Source organism: Trachurus trachurus (assembly GCF_905171665.1).
Source record: "Trachurus trachurus genome assembly, chromosome: 9".
Taxonomy (NCBI): domain Eukaryota; kingdom Metazoa; phylum Chordata; class Actinopteri; order Carangiformes; family Carangidae; genus Trachurus; species Trachurus trachurus.
In genome coordinates, this window is record NC_139895.1 from 23504082 (window position 1) to 23530434 (window position 26353).

Consider the following 26353-nt stretch of genomic DNA (forward strand, 5'->3'; position numbering starts at 1 on the left):
TGACCTGTCTTCCTGCCAAACTCAGTGTGGTGTGTGTCTCTGAACAAGGCCCGACCTTTGACATAACGTGTGCCTTTGAAGCACACAGACACGAACACGTGTTTGTATATAATACGTGTGTATACATGTGTGTGTGTGGGTGTGTGTGTGTTTTGTGCAGTGAGAGAAAGACCCTGGTTTTGGATATCAAAGCCTACACACTCATACACACATTCACACACACACTCATACACACACACACACACACACACACACACACACACACACACACACACACACACACACACACACACACACACACACACACACACACACACACACACACACACACTCACGCATAGATACGCACACCCACACACACACACACTGAGCAATACCAGACAGGCTCTATACGACACCTCTATCTAACTCTATCAGGTACTCTACTCAGTGGACTCATGCAGATAGGTCAAACACAACTCAGCTGATCCCCCATGTCCGACAGAAAGTGAACTACTGTTGACCGCGAACCTGTGTGGCAGCCCTGTCTAGTCGAAGTAGTGCATCGTGAAGGGCTTACAGAGTGTCATCTACATGCTCGTCAATCTCCACCCTCAGTGAAACAGGCCACCGACTTTCACTCCTCACGGGTGACTGCAGAACTCTACTCGGTTTATATTCTTTTTTTTTTTCTACACAGGATATAATACTGATGATATAATTATAGAAGTGTATAGGACAACTTTCTACTCATGATGACATTGTAAATGAATGGATGGATAACTCGAATGCAGTAACACCCTGCAGTGGCTTATTGTTGTGTATTAACCAGAGGAAAAAAAGTACTGCATAGTTCTCATAGAGTATTTAATCTGTAGGTAAACAATGGAAACCTCTTCAATATGTATTTAAAATGCGTAACAACACAATGTAAACACAAACTGTACCAAAATATTCACTTATGAAGCAGCTCCTCCTATGATGGTAAAACCCCAAACTGCAATTAAAAATCTCTGTTTCCTTTTAAACTGCTCCATTTCTGAAACACTATATGCTCACATGAAATGCTGCTTCGCCTACCTTTCAATTGAGCACCCTGTTTGCACTGTGTTATTACACTGTTGTAACTAAACATTACACTTCAAGAGATTTGCATTACATCCTAGCACTGCATCATTCTTTACTTACAACTTCATAGTTAGTTGCACAGGTTAATACACTGGAATAAGACCCATGTAAAGGGAACTGTTACCCTTTTTTTTCTTTCTGGTTCAACTTTGACAGTCAAATGACAGAGATGGAATACCTTAATATTGATGCTATTGTTAATGAATGCCTTTGTACAGTAGTGGATAAGAAGCTTTTCATTCTCCTGTTTTGTAACTTATGGTATTTAAATGTAGGTATTATTATTGTATTTAGAGGTATGAGAAGACTGGCAATATTTTTGACTATTTAAAGTAATTTTGAACTCATGATATTAAAGAGGTACCTCAGGCTAAAGATGTTCGTAGATTGGTGAGACTTGTGTGTTTGCAGGTGAAAGCATTTACCAAATGCTGGTGAAAAAATTGATCAGGAGACACACCTGTTGGTGCTTCAGCCCAGCAAAATCCTTTGTTGAATTCAAACAAAGACAGCCCCGAAAGGCTGAGAACACACCTCTGTGAACTAAGAAATGCTATGTTTTATATTCAAATACAGTGACCGCAGAATTCAATGTGTACAAAGTGCTTTTGTTCTGTTTCTTTATTTCATTTCTTTCCTTTTTTATTTTATTAAAACACATTACTGACTAAATTATTCAACAATGAAACAGACAATCTCAGAATTTGCTTCACAAGGTTTTATTCAAATGCAGGGGCAAGGTTGTAAAAAAGAATTGAATAAATGAAATGGTAGGACGGAAGGCAAAGGGGTATTGTTGGAACAGTGTGTCAATACACTTCTGTGTAAAAACAACTGCTGTTGTTTCAGTCCGCTGTTTTAGGCAATTGATCAAACTCATTATCAGCCATGAAGTCGTTTCATCCCTTTTCTTGAATTTCTTTATACTGATATTGCACTTCTGAAGTGACAGAGGGTCATATAGTCAGCCTATGTGGATAACAGGTCTAGGAGAAGCAAACACATCACAAAACAATTTGGAACTGACAAACAAGCTGTGTTAAGGTTATTTAAAGTTAAAAGGTCGTTGTCACACACATGCCAGCGTGAGTCTAGGTTCAGTCAGGTGGTCGTCGGCTCATGGCAAAGCTGTCACCTCCTGAGCTCAGTTTCCCCAAAAGGTTTGAGCACATTGATGGTGATTTGAGCAACAGATTTTTTTTTTTTTGCATCTTTTGGGAAACTTTGCCACAATCGGCTCCAGTGACATAAATTCAGTCGTGGAGTGGTGGGTTAGGTCTGAGTTAAGAGTCAGGTCAGGGTTAGATATCTGTCACATGCTACATGATGAGGGCACCATGAATGAACGCTGTGATGACAGTGGAGAAGACATGTAAAAGTGCCTCAGATTTGCTCTGCCAGGAAAAAAATAATAACCCCTCCTCAGCACTGAGCCGTTTTCAAGCTGTATAAAGTGACGTATACTGTACCTCCATGCCTGTTCTGTTCTACACTGCCTCATGATTAATCTATGAGCAACGCAAATGGAAAAAGCACAAGTCTTTGATAAACGCAGAGCTCAGTTAATCGGTCCACACCTTTTCAACTCATGCCGACATATTGAACGTGTGTGCTACTAAGCGTCACACTTCTTTCGTCTCTCCATCATATCTTTATAGGTCCTATTCCACATCTTCAGTGCTTTTAAACCTACTCAACTACAACAGATATAATGTTTCACCACTGATATAAAAAAAAAAAAAAAATAACAAAAAAATGTTACTGTACAGATAAAGTGATTCAGAATATGTATTATGTATCTTGAAAGTGCTGAAACAATTTCTATTTAAAAAAAAAAAAAGGTTAATAAGACGTATGAGCAGAGGCTGTGGACTCACTGGCTCTGCTGCTAAAATGTTTCTGCACATGTTGGCTGTGAGTTCAGTGCGTGAGTCCGTGTGTGCACAACCACGTTTGAAAACACTTCCAAGCTCTGTGAGTAACAGGCCTCCTACTGTGTGCTCCTGCCCACTGGCTGCAGAGAAAGAAATGAGGAAAGGTGCAACAGAGGAGAGGAGAGAAAGTGAATAAGATGGCAGGAGAAACCGCATCATCAATCACGACCGCCCGCTCCACAGCCCACGGCGGCCCCCCCACAGCGCTCGGAGAACCTAACCTCCCACGTGCCATCCATCATTCAAACAAGCGCGACCGCTTTCGCAGCTCAGCTGTGACTATCCCGCGTACAAAGTTCGGGAATCACCAGTCAAGACTGCCCTTACTTTACAAAGAGACTCTGTCCCTCCAGGTGAACCTTCCTCTGACCCTTTCCTGCTCTAGGTGACCGCTGCTTCACATCCGACATCCGTTCTTGGATGTGGCACCAAATGATAAACCCATCGTGACTCTTGACTATCTCCCACCAGCCCGGCCATATGCTGCGGTCGAACAGATGGGTCGATACATATTCCCTCACCCAGAGAGAGCTGTGGGGTGGTGAAGGCCAGGAGAGGACAAAAGTGGGGGGAGGGGGTACGGATCTGTTGTGACAGACTAAAGGATTAAAAAGTGCTCGCGCAGTGTCAGATTAGACACGCAGTGGTCTTTGTACAGTCTGACACCACCACACCCACTCGTGACAGGAGGCAACGAGCTGTGCGGCCCCGTCACAACGCGCCGGTTGAGCAAAAATAGAAGAGAGGTGACATTTGATGTGTTGTAACGGTTCGCAATCTGGATGATAAATTCAGTGATCCCAGTTATTTGTCTCTCAGTCTCTCTTGTGACCGCAAATTAGCAACTGTACCCACATACTGCACAGTATGCGACATTTGTTGCTCTTGCATTTTCTCTTTTCCGATGCTTTGTGGCAGGTGGGAAAGATCACAACGCATCTCAGCACGACTTTCTCCGTATGAGGTTTTCCGTTTCACAAATAGCTGTCAGTGCGGTGTGTTGGTGTAAACTGTGTGTTGTGCCGTTTCTGAATATCAGTGTGGCCACAGAGGGCCAGTGCAGAGCTTTTCAACAGTACAACTGATAAAAATAAACAACAAACGTGGCATTGTTAACTGTCTGATTACAGGAACAAAACCACAGTGACACACAGTAAAAAACAAACAAACACACAAATCAAATCCTCCACTGTGGTGAATGTAGTGTGAAAAACAAATGAACAGGTTGACCATAGACCTTTGGAGCATTTGGTGAGTTGGTCCTGGCGTAGTCACTCGGTCCATGTGTGACCGGGGCTGTGTGTACTTCAGTGTGAGTAAGTGAGTAGCTTCATGAGTTTGTGTGTGTGTGTGTGTGTGTGTGTGTGTTTACAGTACAGCGCAGCTCTCTACATTGCAGTACAGTAGAGTGAGTGCAGAGGGTGCAGGCATTTGTTCGCGCGTGTGTGTGACGTTGTTGCGCCTGAGCCTTGAGCCCCTAGCTTTCCCAGTCATGGTTGGCCAGACCGTCGTCATCCGAGTCAGAGTCCGGCGAGGCCTCCTTGATGCGGCGCAGCGCCTCGTGAATGCTCCTGGTCAGCGGGTCGGTGGAGGGCGGGAGCTCTCCCTGGTCTCTCCTCTCCGTACGGGGCACCTGCCGAAGTTTGACCCCCTTGCGAATCTGAGCCAGGATGCTGTTGGGATCGTCGTCGCCCTTGCTGGAAGGCAGGGAGCGCTGGTCGACCTTCTTCAGGTGGAAGCTGCCTCTCTTCAGGGAGGCCAGCACCTCGTCCATGGGCGAGCTAACTGTATGCGGGGAGAGGAGAGGAGAGGAGAGGGAGACAGACTGTGATTGGACACTGTAACTAGATAATCTAACAAAGCCCTGAGACGCTTCAGTGGTGCTACATGGTCCTGTTAGGGAGGAATTTGTGGTGATGCCGATGAAGAAGAAGAAGTACCAGAGTCCTGTATGTCTTATGCTAAAGGAGTTTATTTAGGCTCGGCCGAGGAGAACAGAAGTTTCATCAACACAACATGAGTGCGTGAGGCCACCTCAATTCTAAGGGTCAAACAGATCAGATTCTAATACTAGAAATGGAACGAGACAGCAAAGGGGAGATGTGTTGTGCATAAACATGAAGATACGGATTCACACCAGCTAGGAAATGAGAGAGAAACAATAGTCCCCCCCTCCCACAAAGTGTCATCCAGCGACGAAGAGCATTATCATCTAACTCTACAGCTGTGTCTCTGTAACCAGCCAGAGAGTGAGATTGAGGACGCCAAAGAGGGACCATGGCCTTGGCATGTTCCTCAGAGAGAAAATATGGCAGATAACTGATCCCAGCAGTAATCTAACAGAAAGTCACTATGACACAGAGGAAATGACCATTAACTACACAAACTATCTATAGGGAGGTGAAGTTATTACCTCTTCTGCTGTGGGTGTCGAACGCCGGCGTCTTCTTCAGCTTTTTGCGGGCGCTCAGCAGTTGGCTGCTGTCAAAGAAGCGAGGGATGAACGGGCCGAGCGGGGAGAGGGAGAGCTCCTCCGCCGCCGCGCCCTTCCCTTCACCCCTCTGCCCGCGCCGGCCCGGGCTGCCGGAGGGCGACGGCTCCTCCCTCGGTGGCGGCGGAGGCGGAGGCGGGGGTGGAGGAGGAGGTGAGATAGGGGACGCAAGGAGCGAGGACAGGGAGCAGGGGGAGCAGGAGGAGTCGGCGGGACTGGGCACGGGCAGCGGGGGGAGGGACGCGGTGAGAGCCGTGACGGGCTGGGTGGTGAGCGTGGAGCTGGGGCTGGGGTCCGTCTGGACGCTGGTGCTGAGACACAGCGGCTGGCGGTCCTGCGTCTGGACGCCCTCCTCCCTCTCACTCACACTGCTCATCTCCATGCTCCTTCCTCGCTCTCTCCTCCGGACGTGGGAGCGCAGCCGAGTGGACTTGAGGATCACCTGACCTGGGTACCGCTGGAGACACACACACACACACAGCCACACAGACATGAACAGGAGTTGATCACCGAGGAACGATTCTGTGATGCTTGCAGATCAGAAGAGGAGATTTACCTGTTTGAAGGTGCGTAGTCTGTCCAGAGTTTTCTGCCTCTCCTGACTTACTCTGCTGTTCTTCCTCTCTTCATCTTCCTCTTCTTCATTTTTCAGCTGGAAAATGTTGCAGTTTAGAGAAGGAGATAGTTTCTAATCGTAAATACACTGTAATACCCATAAAGTTGGAATAAAATATTGTTTTTACCTCTTCTCATAAAATGATGACAATGTGATTTATTCTTGATAGATAAAGTTTATATCCTCTCAAAACTTTTTTCATCAATCTCTTACAGACATATATATCACTGTGAAAAGTAAAACCACGATTAACCCTTATAATAGCAATAAAAAGAGGAATGTGTTTGAAAACAAAATTATTCCAACTTTATGGGCAACAGTGTAATTATTAAGTGGTATTATATGGTATGGTATTATAATAACAATAAAGAAACCCTACCTGCAACATGTTGACGTTGTGACGTTTCTGCTGTTTCTGAGTGTGGTTGGAGACACAGATCTCCTGCAGGATGTCAGGTGGGAAACACAATGATCCACAACAATCTGCACACTGCCCACAATAAACCAGCAGCTGCACCACGGTTAGTGTCTTATATGTTTTTAATTGTTTGATGATTTGTTTAAAGCACCTTGAGATGCATTTCATGTATGAAAGGTGCTATGTAAATAAAATTATTATTATATCATATTTCAGTTAATAACAATTTGTTCAGAGTGGCCTCTACCATCTTCAGTGTGCATCTCTCCACCACATCCCTCAGCGAATCCATCAGGGAAACATGACTGAAGTCTCCTGATCATCAAATCTGGAACATGCGCTTCAAAGTCTGGTAGCTCTGAGTTTCTACTTCTAATCTTAACATTATTTTTGTTGTGTTTTTGTATGTTTTTGTCGTATTTTGTCAACTCAAACTCAGAGTTACCAGACTTTGTTGCCACCAGTTGAAGCACGTGGTCTGGAATTAATTATTATTTTATGGTTGTGAGCAACACTGACTCTTTTGTTAGTGGTTCTGTAAGATAACAGGTGGGATGGGGTGCTGCAGATTTTTATATTTAACATCTTCCTAGCTGATATTATATGAGACCTATATGTCTGTTTTTGTCATCTCACATTTTATTGCAATATTTTCAGTTATTATGACACTGCACAACATCTTTTCTGAGCACTATAAACAACAGCAAACAGGAGTTGCGGTTTCCCATCAAGAACATTTAAATCAACGTTGCATATTTTTAGCTGCTGCTTGATGAAATAGGTTGCCGCAGTTACAAGGATATAAAGCTCAATCAAGTAAAGTGCACATATTGAATAATATGCACTGACATTATGTAGAAGCCAAGACACACTTGAGGAACGCTAAAGTGTGAGGTGAGTGTGAGTGTGGGTGAAGGATACACACCCTCTTGTTCCTCAGATAGGAGCGCTTGGCAGTAATGCGCCCCCTCCTCGCCTCCAGCTGTCGAGCGCTGACCTGAAGTCTGCGCAGCTCTTCCCTCTCTGCTGTATCATCCTCTGTAATATCATCTGCGCTCTCAAAGGTGTCATAGTACACCACTTCATCCTGCCGCTCTGAAAGCACATGTACAGACAACACGCTTTTCTTATGCCTGACAAACACCGTCGTTAATCACTGAGCGATAAATTCAGACTATGCGAGGTGGTACCTGTCATCTGTCTGCGGATGCTGTCCAGTTGGGCAGTGAGGAGCAGCTCTTCACACTGGAGGATGTCTGCCTGGATGTCATACAGCTGGAGCTGGAGCTCATAGTACTGTGTCTCCATGTGGTCCAACAGGGCCATGGCGTCCTCGCTGCTGCACAGACTCTGCATCTGAGGAGAGACAGCAGGACACAGGACGACCGTCCATGAGAGGGTCTGTGTGTGTGAACATGTTGTGTGTTTTGTATGCTTGTGTCGAGTGTCACTGCCGCACCTCATCCCGAAGTGTGTGTTTTCTCTGCTCCAGACAGATCTCCCTGGCTCTCTGGAGCTGTAGGGTTTCCTTGGCAACAGAGTAGCGCAGCCTCTCCATGCGCTCCACCGCTGCTGTCCACGAAGATTTACCAAACTTACGCTGGTCCACCTTCATGCGCTCATACACCCCTACATACACACATGCACAATGTTAAATGTGACATATTCTCACATGCGAGTGACTCACAAACACAATCTGCTTCCTCCTGTGGTGCAGTGAGTGGGCACACCACCCTTTAATTCTTTAATGTGATGACTCAAGTCTCACAGGAGCACAGGTCTATTACACTAATGTAGAGGGAGACATCTATTGGCCACATTTGCACATTACAGCTTCATTCCTCCCACTTGAAGCCACTCATTTAAGGGATTTTGGACCTAATACGTGTCAGATAACAATGGACCAATCAGTGGTGGAGAAGAACTGTGATAAGCAGGGGGCACATTGTGGAGTAATCTGCTGGCAAAGCTGATTGATCAATAGGTTGTCCTTGTTTCCTCCTGTCCCTGTCAAAGCAGGGCTGTCTACACCGCCTCATTAATACCAAATCACATTACCGCTGGCGTTGGAAACCACACAGGTCAATAGCAGACCAATGCTACCACTATGTGTGTGCGCTGTGTGTAATTATTCAAAGTCATTCCCTTGCTGCCTTATTGACTTGACATTGGCAATGACAGTGATGGCCTGTTGTACCTTTCTGGGCCCTGGCAGTGATCTGAAAGTATTTTACAGTAAACTCTTGGATGTTGAGGACCGCCTCCTGAGCTTTCTTTTGCCAGTCAGAGTCTTCCTTTTTTAGGGCTTCGATTCGCCTCGGGCCCAAGTAGTCGTTCTCCATAGAAATCTGTGGAGGGAGGATGAACAAGACCAATGACAGGGCTCAGTGAGGGGGTATGATAAAACAAAACATTTATCCTGTGGGGATCAAAGTCTAAATATATTGGTAATAGATTCTATAAAACATTAACCAAACCACAACATGTGTTTTAAGTTGCAACATTCAGATTGGAAATTGAAATAATGGGATTCAAATAGTTTAAAAAAATAAAATAAAATAAAATAAAATAAAATAAAATAAAATAAAATAAAGCATGGCTACAGTCAGACAATGCAGTCTTACTAACAGCAGGCACATTCATTAAAGTCCACATTAAAAAGTTAACACTGCTTTGGTCTCTTTTGAGATTCAGAGTGTGCAGAACCAAATGTGTGACACATTACTGCCACTCAGTGGCAACAGTGAAGGAGATTTAGAAAAAAGGGAGAGAAAACAGTAATAGAAATGTTTCCCTGTAACAATGAGGTGGTGGTAGACAAACATGACACAGCAATTTATCTCCGCCTGCACATGTCACAGAGAAAGACTGCAGGACTTCACTGAAGAGCAGTGTGAAGGTCTGCAGCTCAGTGTCTCAGTGGAAACATGGAAACACTTTCACACACCTGTGCAAACAATCTGTTCACATTCTGCACAACCAGATCTTATGCAAATATTACTGTTGGTGTTACAGAGTGAACAACAAATCCATTTTTAACTAACTCACAAGTGGAATCACTGTCTAGTGTCTAGTCTACATGTAACACAGCCGAGTGCCTGTTGTAGATTAGAATAAGATGTATCCTTACTGATTATTTAGGGTTTATAAATGCTTACACAATCAATTTAAGTCAATCTAAGGACCACAATGGGAATATAACATCAGTGTGTCTCCATTACCATACAAACAGATCAATTTTGGGCAATCTTGTTCAACACAGAGAAGGCTGATTAAAGAATATTTTAGAAAATGAACCAAAAGCACCAAAAAGGAAAACAAAAGATCTAATGCAACACAAGAAGGAAAGACAGCAGCAGCGTTTACAGAGCCGTGTGACCCTGAGTAACCTCGCTGCACTTCAGCTCACATTGCTCTACCCAGCAGTGCACCAGTATCGCTTAACACTGCAACTTCCTGCTGTCAGTGACCCAAAGCTCATTCCTTTGATTTTCAGGGTTTCTTTACTTTCCTTACTGTACATATTGTTCATTTCAGAACTGTTGGATTTACACTCAGTGATTTGTATAACTCTGAGTGCATTAACTTTTTCTGGACTCACACATTACAGATACCATATTCCCTTAAGTTGTTCGGTTCATTTGGTTTGTAGATGTGACTCTGAGACAGAACTCAAAAATCACACCTCTGCACAGTGATAAAACAACACCTAAAAAAACTACATTGTACAAATAACACATGGTGCTATATGGGCAGGACAATACAAATATGTGAGAAAACTACTCAATTATAAATGTATTAGTATGTGTGGTGTTACAGTTCCAAACAAACTAAACTCAACAATAAGTACAACTTCAGAAACCTGCTAGCATTTCCACTACAGAATAACAATTCTGACACTGGTAGTAAAATTTAAAAACATTATAATAGTGCACACAACCTAGTGTGTGAAAATGAAATAAATCCATATTTCTCTACACAGTGTGCACTGACACTCCCCGCACACTCTCACCAGAGTCAATGTTCGTTTCCTGTCAGCAACCCACAAATCAACCAGTCATATGACTTTTTGTTTTGCTCTTGGACAAAATGATAAATTGTTGACAAACCTCAGATAATATGTGAGTAAAAGATAGACACACATTCTATATAAATATTACATGAAGAAGGTGACTCCATGTGATTAACTCTACCTTGTTATTCTTCTGCATATTGAGGAGGACAATCTAAAAATAGTTTATCTCATGTGAACACATACGGCATCTACAATGATCCTGTTTAATCATTTACCATTAAGTGGCTGAAGAGGTTTATTTGCTCACATCGGCTCCTGTCTCTGATATAAACTGTTGCAAGTGCTACTGAATTTGAAGCTGTGATAGTAAAGGAAATGGAAGAGCTTCAGAAGCCCGAGGCTTTAAATAGACCAAGAACAGGTTTGGCACACCCCTGCCTCTCACTCTACACACATGAGGGAGGTTCCATGGTGTAATGGTTAGCACTCTGGACTCTGAATCCAGCGATCCGAGTTCAAATCTCGGTGGGACCTAGAGGTTTTGCAGCTGTCATTCCTGGTGAGGAAATTACAAACCAGAGGATGTGGTGTTAGCAGCAGACAGACTGAGACTCAGACCTTTAACAAAAAAAAACAGTAATCAGAGGTTTGTACTGGGTCAAAGCTAGTTATTTCCTGGTTTACATGAGAAAACAGGTCCCTGAACTGAACAGCGACATCTCACTATGCTACCTAAATACTACTCAGCCCACAGGACAAGTTGAAAATAAAGGACATTGTGTAACATCCATTCATAAATGAGCTGAGAAATAGACACTAATATGTAACTGTTATCAAAGCCTTACAAATAAATCCCATTAAATCCAACCAGTAGCTATTTATATCACCACATCAGTTACTTTTGTCTTCTATGAGAATCATTATTACTATCATTGTTTTTTTCTTTATGAATCTCAAATAAATAAATACATCTAAACTAAATAGATATTATAGTTCCCAGTGCAATTTGATTGTCTAACTTTTTTAATTAAGCTGTGTCAGGAATTAGCTCAGAAATAAACAAACAAATAAACAAAACAAAAAACAAATAACAGTATATCTCATTACAAATTATGTAAAAATGTCTTGATGTGCTCTGCATTATTGGTCTTTATTTCCATAATTCATAGGCAGTCAATAAAAAAACACCACCTTTGTGAAATTGCACTGGGATAAAATTAGAGTTTTTCTTGTAAAAAGTTCTCTCTCAGCTCTGTAAACCAAATTACGCCCTGCTTACATTACTGTCTTTAGCTGACTCTGGAGGTTCTCACATCCCCAGAGGAAGCAGCGTTGAGAACATTTATTCAGCCACACCTAAACTGGCAAGCTCTTTAATTTCACTGTCCATCTTTCCGTCTCTGCTGCATGCCTGCCGATCCCAGTGCATCGGCATCAGGCTGTACCTGCAGTAAATCTATAGGACTACAGCAGCATGACTTATTCATGTCTCTGTGAGACCTCAGGAAATCGGAGATCCATGGGGCTCCATCCCAGTGCACAGCATGTCACTTAACCCCCCACCTGCCACATCCCAGAGGTGGTTCAGATACTGTGGAAAAGGATAAAACTAACAGGAAGGGGTTTACATCCAAGGCTGGAAAAAGCTACAATATATGTGCTCTTTGTTGACGGATGTTAGGTGGTAATCTCATGCAGAAGTCCTTTTATTACTGATGTGCTGTGTGTGAGTCAGGGAGCTAAATATAAATGTGCCATCAGCTCTGCACTGCAAAGATTGAACAAAGCTTTTCCGCCATTTATCCATTCACCAGCCTCCGTCTGCTCTTTGCAGTTAGATACTGTACATCTCACTTCCTCCCACTGATTTACCAAGCATCAGCACCTTATCAGAAAACAGGAGAATTCATTTTAAATAATGGACCAGTTTAAAACAAACAAACAAAACAAAAGAGAAAACACATGCATACAACACAATAATGTATGCACAAAAACAACAGCACACAATGAGCAGAACCTATTTTAAGAGACATGAGAATTTCCTGTGTGGACCCATTGTGTTTTATGAGTGGTGCCACAGAAACGCATATTCCCATGTATGCTAGAATGAATGGCACCTAAATGACAACTCTGCAAATGCAGAGACTGAGTTCCCAATGGGAACGCGCATCAGCGGTTTTGCATGAATTTACCTCGAGGACAACTCTGTCTCGTCATGTTCCGTTATTATCTCATAGCGTGGTGAATGTGCAGGTCACAACTTGTCCACGAGAGCGTTTTGGAGTTGTTGGATTGTGTATTTGATGAGTTTGATGAGGGAAACTAAGAAATCCCATTAGCCTCCGTAGCGTAGCTCTGAGCAGCGTGTGGCTCTGCTCCGCCATTCTAAAATTAGCTTGCACTGACAATTAAAGGTAACAAACCTACTGCTATGACTATAGGGATTATGGCAATGGGCCAATTTGCCAAATTGTTGAACTGTCCCTTTAACTGGTCATCTGTGTTTGTGCGTGTGATGTGTACTTGGCAGTGGAGCATCAAACACTTGAGTAGACTTGGGGAAAATGTCAATGAGCTTGTGGTAAATATTGGGTCACTGCAGGATTTTGGACCAAATTCCTCCCAAGACTTATGAATCTAGTGGTTATGAGATGAAATCCTCCAGAAATGGGTCTCCTGTTGAACAGACTTGTTTAATACTTGCTTGTGCATGTGCAGTGCAGATAAACAGCTGTCGTATCGTTACCTTGATCTGCTGCCTGCGTAGCATCGCTAGCTCCCTCATGTCTCTGAAAGGCTGCAGCAGATACTGGTACAGCTGTGTGGAGGCGTCCAGCAGCCCTCCATAGGCCTGGTCCTCTTCCTCATAGAGCTCCAGCAGCTCCACCATGCTGTCCATGCTCCTGTGCTTGTCCAGCAGCTGCGAGGCATACGCACATGAAGAGTTACTTTTATTATAGTCAACGTGCACTTTTCAGATCAAAACAGACCCCCAGCCCTCCCTCCCCTCTTTTAAGATTTCTGTAAGACCCCGTTAAGCAGTTGTAGCCTCCAGATGTAATGCAGCATGTTTCCAACTGTCTGTATAAGAGTGTTACAGCTATGTCAGATAATCCCAGTAAATATAAGTCACAGAGCGTACTTCAATACATCCTCAAGTGTCACTCTCGACTACTTGGAAACTTGTACTGTACCTTGCTGCCAGACCACAGGGATGCTTTGTGTAACAGTAAATAATAGGAGTGTGTCTGAGTGCATTCAATGAGCAGAGTCAGTTCTGCTGCTGGGAATATGATCAATACACACACGTTTTTTTTTTTTTTTTTTTTTTGCCAGACTGAACAATCCTGTACGCTACCAGCAAGCACAGAAATAGCCATTAACTCAGCCCCTCAAATGGAGCAGAGGGGTCGATGTGCATGTGTGTGTGTGTGTGTGTGTGTGTGTGTGTGTGTGTGTGTGTGTGTGTGTGTGTGTGTCAGTGTGTTTGTATGAAATCCTACGATACAGCAAACTGCCACTGTGTTTAAACGAATTGTGTAGTATTGTGACTGCAGACAGGAGAGGGAAGGCTGTGATAAAGAGCTGAATAAGATCAGTAGCTTCTCCTTCAGACACATTCAAGTTTCAAGTGTTTGATGTTTTTTCTTTTATTTTCTTGCTCAGGAAGGACCGTAAAGGCAACACTTCCTCTGGCTGGTTTTTCTGTTGTTTGTTATTGTGAGTGAGTGAATGTGTGTGTGTGTGTGTTTCAAATGGGAGTGGGTGTGGGACTGGAATGACATGTGTGGGTGATCTTTCTATTCTGCTCACGGCCTCTTTTCACTGCCAAAAGCAGAGCAGAGAGGAAACGCCTTGGCCAGAAAATCATGTAAACACATCACTGTAAATGGATGTAGTCTCTTGACTCTCTTACTTCTGCAAAGACAGTAAACACAGAGACAGAAACCCCCATTTAGTACACTGCAACCCTGCTGTCCTTACACTGTCCTTACACTATTAGTTTGACAGAAACCACAATACTACATGTATCCAAAAAGATATTATTTGTTCCATAAACACAGGCAGTTCTTGATCTACCAGACACTATAACTGCTGGGAGAACTGCTGTGATGCTAATAATGGAAATCCCGTCCATTAATGCTCCCTCAGAGGACTTCTTCCACCGTCTGGCTCCACGAGTCAAGGATTCATTACTCTCGTGCCATTGATAGGTTAGAGACAATGTGAGACTCGCTGAGTATCAATACAGTGTCTGTTTATATTAAAGTAGTTAATCAAGCACTAGCTGCTGTGCTGGTGGTGTGTAAGATGAGCAGGCCTGCAGAGTGCACTGTGTCCGGATCATGTTCTTCTTACTAGATATGCTGCAGAACTAATCATTTAAACGTGGTGGCAAGTGTTTGATTTTGTTACAAAGAGTGGTTTCACTACAGTGTCTTCGGCTTTTATCATAACTTTAGGACATCTTTCATAATGTTTGACTGAATTCATGCAGAACTCTGATTTACTACCTCAAATTTGTTGTATTAAGCACACACAAAAATCAGTGACACGTTTTTTTCACAATTCAAAATGATGACATGTTAGTACGTATCAGTGATGAGTTTTCTAAATTCCTAATTCTTGTTTTCAGAAATCCAGACTGATGCTTTCAGACTCCCATGAAAGGATGTGTAAAAGTTTAATGTCCACCCATTTTATGCAGTTTTCAGAGGAAAATATATAACTTATTTAGCTGGACTTATCAAACTCAAGCTCTCTCTTGACTTGTCCAAAATACTATATCAGTCTGCCATAAATCCTGCGACAGAGAGACATAATGATATACAGTGTAATACGCACAACAAAGAGACAAATGTGAAACATAACATCGGATATGTCAGCAGGTGGTTCAATAAAACCTGAAATTATGTCTGTTGCTCAAAAACATAAGAAAAGCCCCACTAAAAACAATGCCTGTACTCTGAATAAAGCCATTGCATCTAGATGTAGATGGTTAGTAAATGTCCTGGTGGTAACGTGTGAGCAGCAGTGCTCACAGATGATGACTCCGCAGATTACACTGACAGGTTAATTCTAAAAGGAAGGAAGCGCTTGAGCTGTGTTTGTGTGTGTGGGAGGCCGACTGTCTCAGCTGTCCATGCAGCAGACAGCTACTTACAGCTACAGCTGAATTTTAGGGATTCCTCCACTGTTAATAGTTAAACAGTGGGACTGCTCCCTGCTCTGATTGTCAGACGTTATCTTTCATAGGAGCGGAATAAAAATGCTAACACTTCCCCTGTTAGCTAGTGATCACTGGATGTGTTTATTTTTCTCCTTCATATGCTGTAGCTAGTGGTCAGATTGTTGTAGGCCTAATTTGCTTTGTAAACATGTGGTGGCCTTTTTGTTCTGGCTTACATTATAACAGTTTGCATGCTGATCTGACCTTGAATGGCTTTCACCAAGCCAACGCAAAGAACATAAGACCAGACAGCCATTCAGTTTTTCAGTAATAATTTGACATACATGGATTGGGTGGATGGATGGACCTTTAAATTTCAGATTGAGAATTTAGGAAAATTAGGTATTAGTTTTATTTTGCATCTGTTTACTACAATGTGTTGTACTTGTTTTGCAAATATGTCAATTGAATCTATAGTATATAATCTTAAAAGTGCATCACACTTCCTAACTCCCATTTTATCCTAACAACTTCAGTAGCTAAGCTCATGTGCGAAGTAAGGACAGCTGCAGTAGGGTGATGCTTCAAGAGTTGTCCAGATGTGCAACTGAACTGTGCCATAGACAGTGGCTGTATTTGGGTGCTCCTTGTTGTCCAGATGTGCAACTGTGTGTGGATGTAACGTTTAGAGAAGACCTATGGCACAGACTATGTCAACAGGAAGCCGACATCTTCATGTAGCCTACATGCTGCCTGCAGATGAGGGAAGACCAGAGAAACTCTCACCTCATGCAGATGTTTGGTGCAGCGGTTGAGTGCCTCCTCGTAGCCGGACTGCCTCAGCTCGCTCAGGCTCTCGTAGTACTCGTCTGGGTCGTCGTTTTCCGTGAACAGGATCTGCGAGAGGATTTTCCATCCACACGTGTCGAGCGCGTGGCCCAGGTACACCTGCAGACTGTAGCACAGCTCGTCCATCTCGGCCTCGGACACCTCCGCCGGCCCGAACAGCACCGTCCACATCCCGGCCGGCTCCTCCGGAAACACCGGCAGGCACGGCTCCAGGTTCGAGTCCACCGAGCACAGCTGCTGGTGGACTGCCCTCAGGTCCTGGAAGGAGAAGAGTCCGGCCCAGCTGCAGTCCTCCCGGCCCAGACCGTCCAGCTCCTCCAGGTCCAGGCTGTCCTGGTCCTCTCTCGGTGTTTGCAGCGCCTCGGTCTCGGGACTAACGGGAGATGCTGCAGATTGGATCACACTCTGGATCTTGACAGGACTTGGTCTGGTTGTTGTCACGGACTTGGCTTTAGGACTGCTGCTGCTGCTGCTGCTGCTGCTGCTGCCTCTCACCACCGCCGCCTCCCTGGCTCCTTTGGCGGGGCTTCTAGATACTTTATCCCTGACTGGACTTTCGGGCCATTTTGTTTTGTCCCCATCCTGACTAACGCTAGTCCCCTCCGCCAGAGGGTCTCTGCCGAAGCTTCTCCTCTGCACCGTCCTGTTGTGACACGTTATGGCAAATTTACCCTCCACCTCATTCCAGGCGACGATAAAGACGAATTTGTGCTTCTCCTTCTCCTCAAACGCACTGGGACGCACGGCCACCCACCCCAACTCCAAATTATCCTCCATTGTGAAGGACATCTCTGCAAAAAGTGATGACACGGAAACAACAACAAAAACAAAAACAACAACAACAACAACAACAAACAACCCTCGCGCTCGCAGCTGTTTGACAGTCGGATGCAGCTGCGGTACTAAAAGAAAAACAACGTGTAGTTTTATATTATCGCAGTTCGCTCAGCAGCAGACAGCGTCTCCTCTGCGGGGATGTTTTGGCTCGACAGCTCCTCTCCTCCTCCTTCGCTCGGGCGGATGAATTTGGATCAGTGCGGTGTCATCTCCCATCTCTGGCCCACCTGCCTCCTCCTCCACCTCGGATGTCTCTCTTGCCTGTCCCAGCCCCTGCTGCCCTTCTGCCTGTGCTATTCCCTGCTCGTCATTAGCTCGTCTCCGACTCCGACACACAACGACATGCGACGGTGTGTTACTGTTTACCAGCTCCGACGCTCAGCTGTTGCCCCGTTGTGCTCGACGTCTCGGCTCCAGACCTCCTCCCTCCTCCTCCTCCTCATCACAAAGTAACGACGGGGTCCTAAAGCAGCGGCGCACATCGTTCAGAGCCGAGTCCGACACGCCGAGCCCATGCACGGACGAGCCTGATAACGAGCCGTGTCCGATGTCGGCGTCTCCGCGGAGGTTAACATCGTCTTCCAACTCGTCAACGTTACCATGTTTTCTTCTCCGTTTGCCTGACAAGACCTCATACGCAAAATAATGGTGCTGCTTTCACGGGCTGTGAAAAAATATAGGAATTTCCGCCAAGAACTAATTGACGACATAAAGAAAAAGAACCAAACTCAAGAACAAGTTATCAAAACATGCATTTCTCATCCGTATGTCTGAAGATAACTCTCGTTTTAGTTTGTCACGTCATGTGTGACTATAATCGGCCATTTTCACATGTTTTATACCACCATAAGTCGTTTAATAGGTGGCATGGCGCAGTAATATCGAAGGATGCCTTAATATAAGCTGCAGTCGAGTTGCAATCTATGGAGACAAGGCGGGGAGCTGATCGAAGTAGCTTTTTCCTGAAATCAGTGAAGGCAACATTAGAAACTCAATTTGAGCAGGGCACGTAAGGACGCGCTGACGTTTTGGCCCGAGCAGTGTGGGATGTATTACAGAGAGCTGCAGCATCAGTAGCCTTTGTATAAACAATGATGCGAAATTAATGCAGATTGTGAGTTAGTGAATGGATAGACAAACAGCCATTATTTGTGTTTCAACACTTACATTTGCAGTTCAGTTTTCTAATTTGCCAAATAAAGTCATTATTAATTAGATATATTGGCAAAACAGTTGCTTTTAAAAGCCATTAAAATTGTCTTGAAGTAAAAAATTAGAGGAATGCTTAGCTAAATGTGTCGTTTAAACTGAGTAGCATCAAACCCTCTGGTGGACGTGTGGGAGAGAGCTGCTGACTTGTCATTGTTTACACGCAATTGGCTGCACTGTGTGTCAGAGGACAGGAATGGAAAGTGTTCACCTTTAATGGTCACAGGCTTGAGACAGAAAAACGCCAGTCCTCTTAAAGGGTGCAGTGATGAGCCCTGATGATGACATATGCCAATTAATTCAAAGTTAATGTATCTGGTCCAGAATAATGAGGAAAGATAGGCTACACGCTAAGTTGAGATGATAATTAGGAGGAGCCAAGAGCCAACAAAAGTAACAAAAGAAAGAAAGAAAAATCCTGCTGATTTCACCTGATCTTTATCTTTGACGAATGTTTGAAAATTCACACATTATGATTGAGTTGTGCTTGTGCTTGTGCCGTCAGCTGTTGTAAAACAATTCATGGTCATTTCAGTGTTTAGCTACCATACCTCAAGTAAAACATCAACATTGTAAAACAGAATCATGAATCACAAATAAGAGTTGCAGTAGCCTACACAACACAACTATAGGCTACACATACAACGCACATAATGATGGTCCTAAAGGGACAACATCTAGCCTAACTCAAAAACAATGTGGAACAGGACACATTTGAGTCCATCTTAAACACAGCATCATGTTAACTAATACGAAAAGTTTTCAGGTGTAGGCTACCGCTCGGTAATAAGTTGGAAAATTAGGTACAGTAGGTGTGAACGTGGTTCCATGGTGTAATGGTTAGCACTCTGGACTTTGAATCCAGCGATCCGAGTTCAAATCTCGGTGGAACCTCAGGTTTTGAGTCACTCCTGCCCTCCGTACAGGTGAGTATCAAAGGAATTGTAAGTAAAAGCGAAGCCACGTCCTAAAACTGTGAATTGACAGGTTAAAGTTAAATGTCAGTGTAATACTGTGCAAGATAAGATTCACACCAGAGGAAAACAAAAGGGGCAGTTGATAATGTGTCTATAGGCCTGAATCTCTCGTCACAAGACTCCAAAATCATATTCATTGATCTATTTCACATGTCTCCATATGCATTCTGTCAGTGGCTGTTTATTGTTATTTCCGAGTGAAGCAAAAATGTTTACAATTGCACAAAGTAACAAAAAAAGTAACGAAGCCCGTGAATCAAAACAGACTTCAATAAGAAACGAGTCAGACTTTTCAGTTCATGCCCGACAACTACCAGTGGGGGGCAGGCGTCCTTAACCGGTTCCATGGTGTAATGGTTAGCACTCTGGACTCTGAATCCAGCGATCCGAGTTCAAATCTCGGTGGGACCTGAAGTTTTGAGTGGGGTCTCATATATAGTCCACCTGGCTGCTGGAACAAAGGTAAATGAAAACAGATGGACAGATATGATACAAACGAGGAATATGGCGTGGGAAGAGGGCACAAAATGAAGTGTGACCTCTTATATACCCTTCTCCTAATTTAACCTGACTTTTACCCTGACTCAGGTTAATAAACAACACTGATAAAGAATCACTGAGTCATGCATGTGGGGCAGAATTAGAGAAGGAGCAGGACTATTTATAGCTATATATTATATTTGGCTTACACATTTATATCAAAATACTAGTGTTTAGGGAAAAGACCAGTCATGTTTGTGTACAGTCTGTTAAGGTCAGTGAATACAGTACAAAACAGAAAAAATAAAGTATTTTTTTTTATTGAAATAATCAAGACATTCTCATTAAAAACAAAGCAATCAAGCTTAACATGTTTAAAAGATCGTCTCAAACATACAATGCAATCACAAAATAATGATGAAAGAAGAGCGGCAGCAGCCATATACAAACTAAACAATTACAATCAGCATCCTTACATCGTACACAGAGTTGTTTCCAGGTTGCTCTCCCTTTGACCTCATTGGCAGAATGTCCATTTTAATCCTAAACTTTAGCTCTGACAAGAAAGAGTCAGTTAATTCATAAACAATTAAACCCAAGCAAGGGAACACATGCCAAATACTAAAGTGAAAAAAGCCAGATGAGGACGTTCACTTTAGGAAATGGACAAAGAGTTTGATGATGTGCTTATTCATTTGTCATTCTTGATATCAAAAAAGGTGGATACCCTGTTAGAAAATACCACTGTATAGTAGATGGAAACAATTATGTTGCAGTGTTGGATTTCAGCCACTGTTCATAGTTGTCAGCTGGCGTTGCCATGGAGGGGCATTTGGGACGTCCAGATGCAGGCAAAAGGTTCTCCCAGTAGTCTCGACGAGCCCTGTAGGAGATGTTTTGAGTTCAGATAGTGATAAATACGTCCTTCGGTTCCCCCAGTACATTTTGCAACCTTTGCTATGATAACTGTCACTATGCCGCAACACATGATGTACAATACAGGCTGCTGTTTAAGTCTTTAGTCCATGTGTTGAATGCAGATGCTGCAATGTGATTTAGAAAGAGATGACACACAGAAGTCATGTTTCTGCTCAGTCTTACCTGGCTCTGACCCAGGGTTTAGTGTGCATCTCCAATGCAGCTCCCCAGAGTCCGTGCTTCTCTGAAGCAGGAGGGAGTGATCCTCTCTCTGCAGACAGCTCCTCTGCTATGGCTCTAATATGGTAGGGCTCGAATCCACAGCAGCCACCGATATAACGAATTCCTGCATTGTAAGCTTCTCTGGTGTATTTGTGAACGTCCCAGCGGGTGACTACTCTGGTCTCCAGTGCTGAGAGGAGAAAAAAATATTCAATATTTGAGCATTTTGTGCAACAGTGTCTCACCAAACAGTACATGTGGGTAGTTTAATGTACTTTTCCTTTACTTGCATTACTACGTACTCCCCTACTTCATATGTGATCAAATCAGCCTTCAAGAAACATTGGCACATCATAAACTCAGATCCAGAACTGACTCCTCTCTTCAAAGATCCCCCTCTATTTGTGTTCAAGCGGGACCGCAACCTAGAGATCACCTGGTGCAGGCCACCTTCACACAGGGTGGCTCACCTCAGTTTGCCCAGTCTCTCTTGAGTCCCCTTCCCAATGGAAATTACCGCTGTGGCAGCTGTGCACAATGTAACAACACCTCTAAAGTTTCATATTTTTGCCACCCTCACACAGGAAAACGTTTTCCTATAAAAAGTGTGATTACTTGTGCCTCTACCCATGTTGTGTATTTGCTAAAATGCCCCTGTGGTTTATGTTATGTGGGTAAGACCACCAGAAAATTAAAAGTGAGAATTTGTGAACACAAGAGCACCATTTGCAGGCAGGACAGAAACTCACCAGTGGCCTTACACTTCAATGAGGCCAAACATGACATTACTACCCTGCGATTTCATGGCATTGAACTGGTTAAATCACCACCTCGAGGTGGTGATCATGACCTTACTTTGAAGAGACGTGAAGCATTCTGGATCTTTACCCTACAAACTTTATCCCCTAAAGGCCTTAATGATGAATTTTTATTAAATGTGATGCTGTAATTTTGTATTTAGTGATAAATGGCATATGATCAGCAAATATTTTATTTATGATTATCTGCTTATCATTACATGCCTCTATCACCAGGTATTGAAGCCCTGCTGGACAACCCCCCCCCCCCTCATGACCCCTATCTTGCTATTAGGATGTCAGGCATGGTCGTACTATGACTATTCTCTTCCTCTCCATGCACTGTAAGGTTTTTTGTCTAAAATTAAAAATTAAAAATATAAAAAAATATATATGTATTTTTAACTTATGCCAGGCATGGTCTTACTATGACTATTCTCTTCTTCTCCATGCACTGTTATGTTTTTTGTTTAAAATGAAAAATATATATTTCTCTTGGTATAGTATATACATTGTAGTGTTTGTTTTTCTTCTGTTTGTAAATTGCTCTTTGCCTACTATTGTGTTGATATATATTTGTGGGTGTCCCTGCCGTTATAGAGAGACACACATGTGAGCTCTCACTCACATATATGTCTGCCTGAGGTGAAATTAACTTTACAGGCTCACTACCTATCCAGCTACTCAGTGTCTGTTGGCACACCCCTTGGGTGGAGCTGCACAAATCACCACTAGTTGACTACAGCTGTAGGACCTTCTGGGACCCCCCACTGACCCAGCCTGTGATTGGCTATCTTAGTCATAGTAGGCCATATATTTGCCTGAAATGTCTTTTAAAAAAATCTCTGCTTGAAAAAGGTCCTGTGGACCGAAACGTTGTTTGTTTTATTAAAGTCTTTTGCAAGTGACTTGACAGTGTGTGGGAGACTCTTTTTTCCTTTGTTCACTCCCTACCTATGCTCCAACGCACCTGTTTTCAAGATTTTTTAGGTGTGCATCAGCTTCCACACCTTGATGGTGGTTTAATGTAGCAATTCATGATCTCTAAAGGGACAACGAAAAAGTCTCATATTAATGTGGATGAATCTACGCTACCCACACTTGTTAATGGGTCCATTTTCGATAAATATATTGTTTTGTCTTTATCGTTAGTGGTGGAAATGCTGGGTGAGCCGCCCAGCCGCAGACGCTGCCCGGCGGGTCTTGGGAATAACGCTGCAGAATCACCGTTTATGGTCGGAACTACGACGTGATCTGATCGTCTTCGAACCTCTGACTTTCATCCTTGATGAATGAAAACATTTGTCTTGCGCCGGTCCAAGAATTTCACCGTGCGTGTGGAGGCTCATGGGAAATGTAGTGTTAAAACACTTCGCTTTCCAAAACTCCTCGTTGTCCCTTTAAATATACAAAAATACTATTGCAAATACAAATGGTAACCTGACAGTCACACTGTTACTACAAAAAGCTACAAGGTTCAGTAAGTGAGTTCAAGACCTTGTTCCCTTGAGTTAGTTGCTGTTGAGTGCAAAAACAAATGTATACAATACATCGAAAGAATGCACTGTAAATATTAATGATGATGCAGTAATTGAATATCAAATAATACAGTGGGGAAAATAAGTATTGAATGCATCAACATTTTTCTCAGAAAATATCATCTCATGATGGGGAAAAGCAAAGAGCTCTCTCAAGACCTTCAGAAACTTATGTTGCAGAACATACTGATGGCATCGGTTACAGACGTGTCTGAATGCACCGTTTTATCCGTTAGTGCCGTTATCCGGAACTGAAAAGAACATTTCACCATAAACTGGCCACGACCAGGTGCTCCTTGCAAGATTTCTGACAGAGCCAAAAGAATACTAAAAAGAGTTGTCCAAGAGCCAAGGATCACTGACAGAGAGCTTTAGACAGACCTGCAATTAGCAGGTACAGTTATAAAAAAAAAACAATGAGTAATGCATTTAACCACATGCTCACCATACAAGTCTATTGACGCATTCAATACTTATTTCCCCCGCTGTTTTTTCTTGATTCTGTCCAAAACAAATAGAAATGCTGACCAAAGGGGAACTCGGGAAGGCTGAGGTATCCACCAAAGTTGCACTCAGGTGTGTGACAGCCCAGTGGCTGGACCATGAGATGGGCTCTCAGCCCGGCTTTCTCTAATCCCTCCTTCATCATCTTCACCGTACCAACACACGTCAGAGGGTCCAGGTGGCAGTTCACTCCAACAATGTCAGCTCCTGAAAGCAAACACATGTAAACATAACCAATAATATTGTAGCCTACGGCTAAAACACAAAAAGCCTACTTATAGGTCGTCAGCATACCAGCTCTGACCAGTCTGACAGCACACTCTCCAGGTGGGACTCCATGCATGTCTCCATGAGGGGAGATACACAGAGTTGCCCCCACTGCTTTTCCACTGGTCTTCAACACCTCCACTGCCCACACCGCCTCCTCCACATGATCGACAAACTGCAGGAGAAATGTGCATTGTATCATGAATCTTTCACTTGGGAGTTGGGACAAGAAGCCTGATATGAACATTAGGATCTGCTCGTACCTCTATGATAAAGAAATCAATGTCCTTTTTGAGAAAGTCCTCCATCTGTTTCTTGAAGATGGCCTTAACCTCAGTCTCACTGTGGGTCTTCACATAACAGGGAGTCATAGACACACACCCAGCAACCAGTGCATTGCCCTCATTGGCGACCTCCCTGGCCAGGTCACAGGCTGCCTCATTGATCTGAGCCCCCTGAGGAGAACACACTGGAGTCATTTCATGTAAGTAAAACAAGTATGCTAATTTATCTCCTTGTCTTTCACTTACAGTGACGTTGGTGACATTGCCACTGATCTCCAGTTTATCCTCACTGCAGTAGAAGGTGAATGTCTGAAGCACATCGGCTCCAGCTCTCAGAAACTCCCTGTGCAGCTGCCGCACTGACAGAGCGAGGAGGAGGAGGAGGAGGAGGAGTCAAGGCTCAACTTATTAGGAAAACACATGAGAGTGAAGGTGAATCTGCTGTTATGTTATGATACATATATGTAACATGTACCAGCTTCAGGGTGCTCAACAGCAGCCTCAGGTGTCCAGTGTCCTGCCTTCACATAGCCACGTCGCTCCAGCTGCAGCACGTAGCCTCCGTCACCTACAATCACCTCTCCTGCATCCAGACGCTCCAGGATACCCTGGACACACACACACACACACACACACACACACACACACACACACACACAGTTCAGGACAAACCAGAAGAGTCAAATTGAGGAAAAATATTTCTGGTTTAGCTAAAATTAATTTGGTCAAATCAAATGCTCGGCATTATACTCTTGTCTATTATTTAACAGTATATGACGACATATTCACTTAAGTTCAATATACTGCTCAATTACAGCGATTAGTAGCTAGAGGAGCGCGCGCGCGCGCACACACACACACAGTAAAACAACTTCCATGGTGTAGCTCAGCGTTAAACTCGGAGGCACTGAACAGTGTGAACTGAACTTTTGCCTCTTTCCGTACAGAAACACCTGCTCTCCTTCTTTACTTGTTTCTATTGATGAACAATAAGCATTTATGATTCCTATGACGGTCAGGGCAGACGGAGTGATGCGCACAAAGACACCGACAGGTATTCATACCTTACTCCTCTTGCTCTCCATTGGCGACGTCTCGTCTCAGCTCAACACTCAGGACGACTGGAAAGCTTGTGCAGGAATTGGTGGTTGCTGGCAAAGTTAGCCTATATATAGGCTACTACCTAGATGACTCACCTGACGCTGCTGCCAAATAACACGACGTCGCCACACTGCCGCCACCTTGCGTCAGTCCACTCGTTCTCTCGGTGCACTTTATGTTTATGGTGCATGTTCTACTATAACAACCAGAACTTGGCTTGGTTTGTTATGAACGTCAGAAATGCAGTATGATACTGCATACTTAAATGTACGAATAATTTTAATCATGTACTTTTCTATGAAAGCAACATCATAGTAACATTATGCAAATTGTTAAAGGGATAGTTCACCCAAAAGTCAAATTTCACTCATTATCTAATATCTACTCACCCTCATGTCGACTGAGGGCTGGGAGAATTTTCAGAGTCCTCCGTGCCTTCTCGGAGTTACGGGGGTCCGCGCAGCAGTATTTGTTCATATAATGGTTGTGAATGGTGCTTACTTTTCTTCGTCCAAAAAGACACACCAAAAAAACATCCAAATACCTCCATAGTGCTCGTCTGTAATGTCCCTCTTGTATTGAAGCCCCGACATGAGAAATTGTTCCGAAAAAATTGTTC

At 43.5% G+C, this 26353-nt stretch overlaps 2 protein-coding genes across 3 annotated transcripts; both read right to left on the reverse strand.

The window, feature by feature from the left end:
- Nucleotides 1-28: 28 nt before the first annotated feature.
- On the reverse strand, nt 29-18386 carry LOC310991591 (junction-mediating and -regulatory protein-like). Its single transcript, XM_083979355.1, has 11 exons — nt 16538-18386; nt 13328-13501; nt 8764-8914; nt 8026-8195; nt 7757-7922; nt 7492-7661; nt 6528-6590; nt 6089-6184; nt 5455-5989; nt 274-4826; nt 29-193 (listed from the first exon to the last, which is right to left on the reverse strand). The coding sequence occupies exons 1-10, from the start codon at nt 17387-17389 to the stop codon at nt 4519-4521; spliced, it is 2685 nt and encodes an 894-aa protein (XP_083835481.1). The 5' UTR covers nt 17390-18386; the 3' UTR covers nt 29-193; nt 274-4518.
- Nucleotides 18387-20407: 2021 nt separating this feature from the next.
- LOC310991723 (betaine--homocysteine S-methyltransferase 1-like) lies at nt 20408-25787 on the reverse strand. Of its 2 annotated transcripts, XM_083979609.1 has the most exons (8): nt 25698-25787; nt 25109-25241; nt 24880-24992; nt 24613-24804; nt 24377-24524; nt 24107-24289; nt 21205-21433; nt 20408-20986 (listed from the first exon to the last, which is right to left on the reverse strand). In XM_083979609.1, exons 1-8 carry the CDS (start codon nt 25716-25718, stop codon nt 20869-20871), a joined length of 1137 nt encoding a protein of 378 aa, XP_083835735.1. In that variant the 5' UTR covers nt 25719-25787; the 3' UTR covers nt 20408-20868. The 2 variants fall into 2 exon arrangements, with proteins under 2 accessions (XP_083835735.1, XP_083835734.1); XM_083979608.1 differs by having other exon boundaries at nt 24613-24992.
- Nucleotides 25788-26353: the final 566 nt, after the last annotated feature.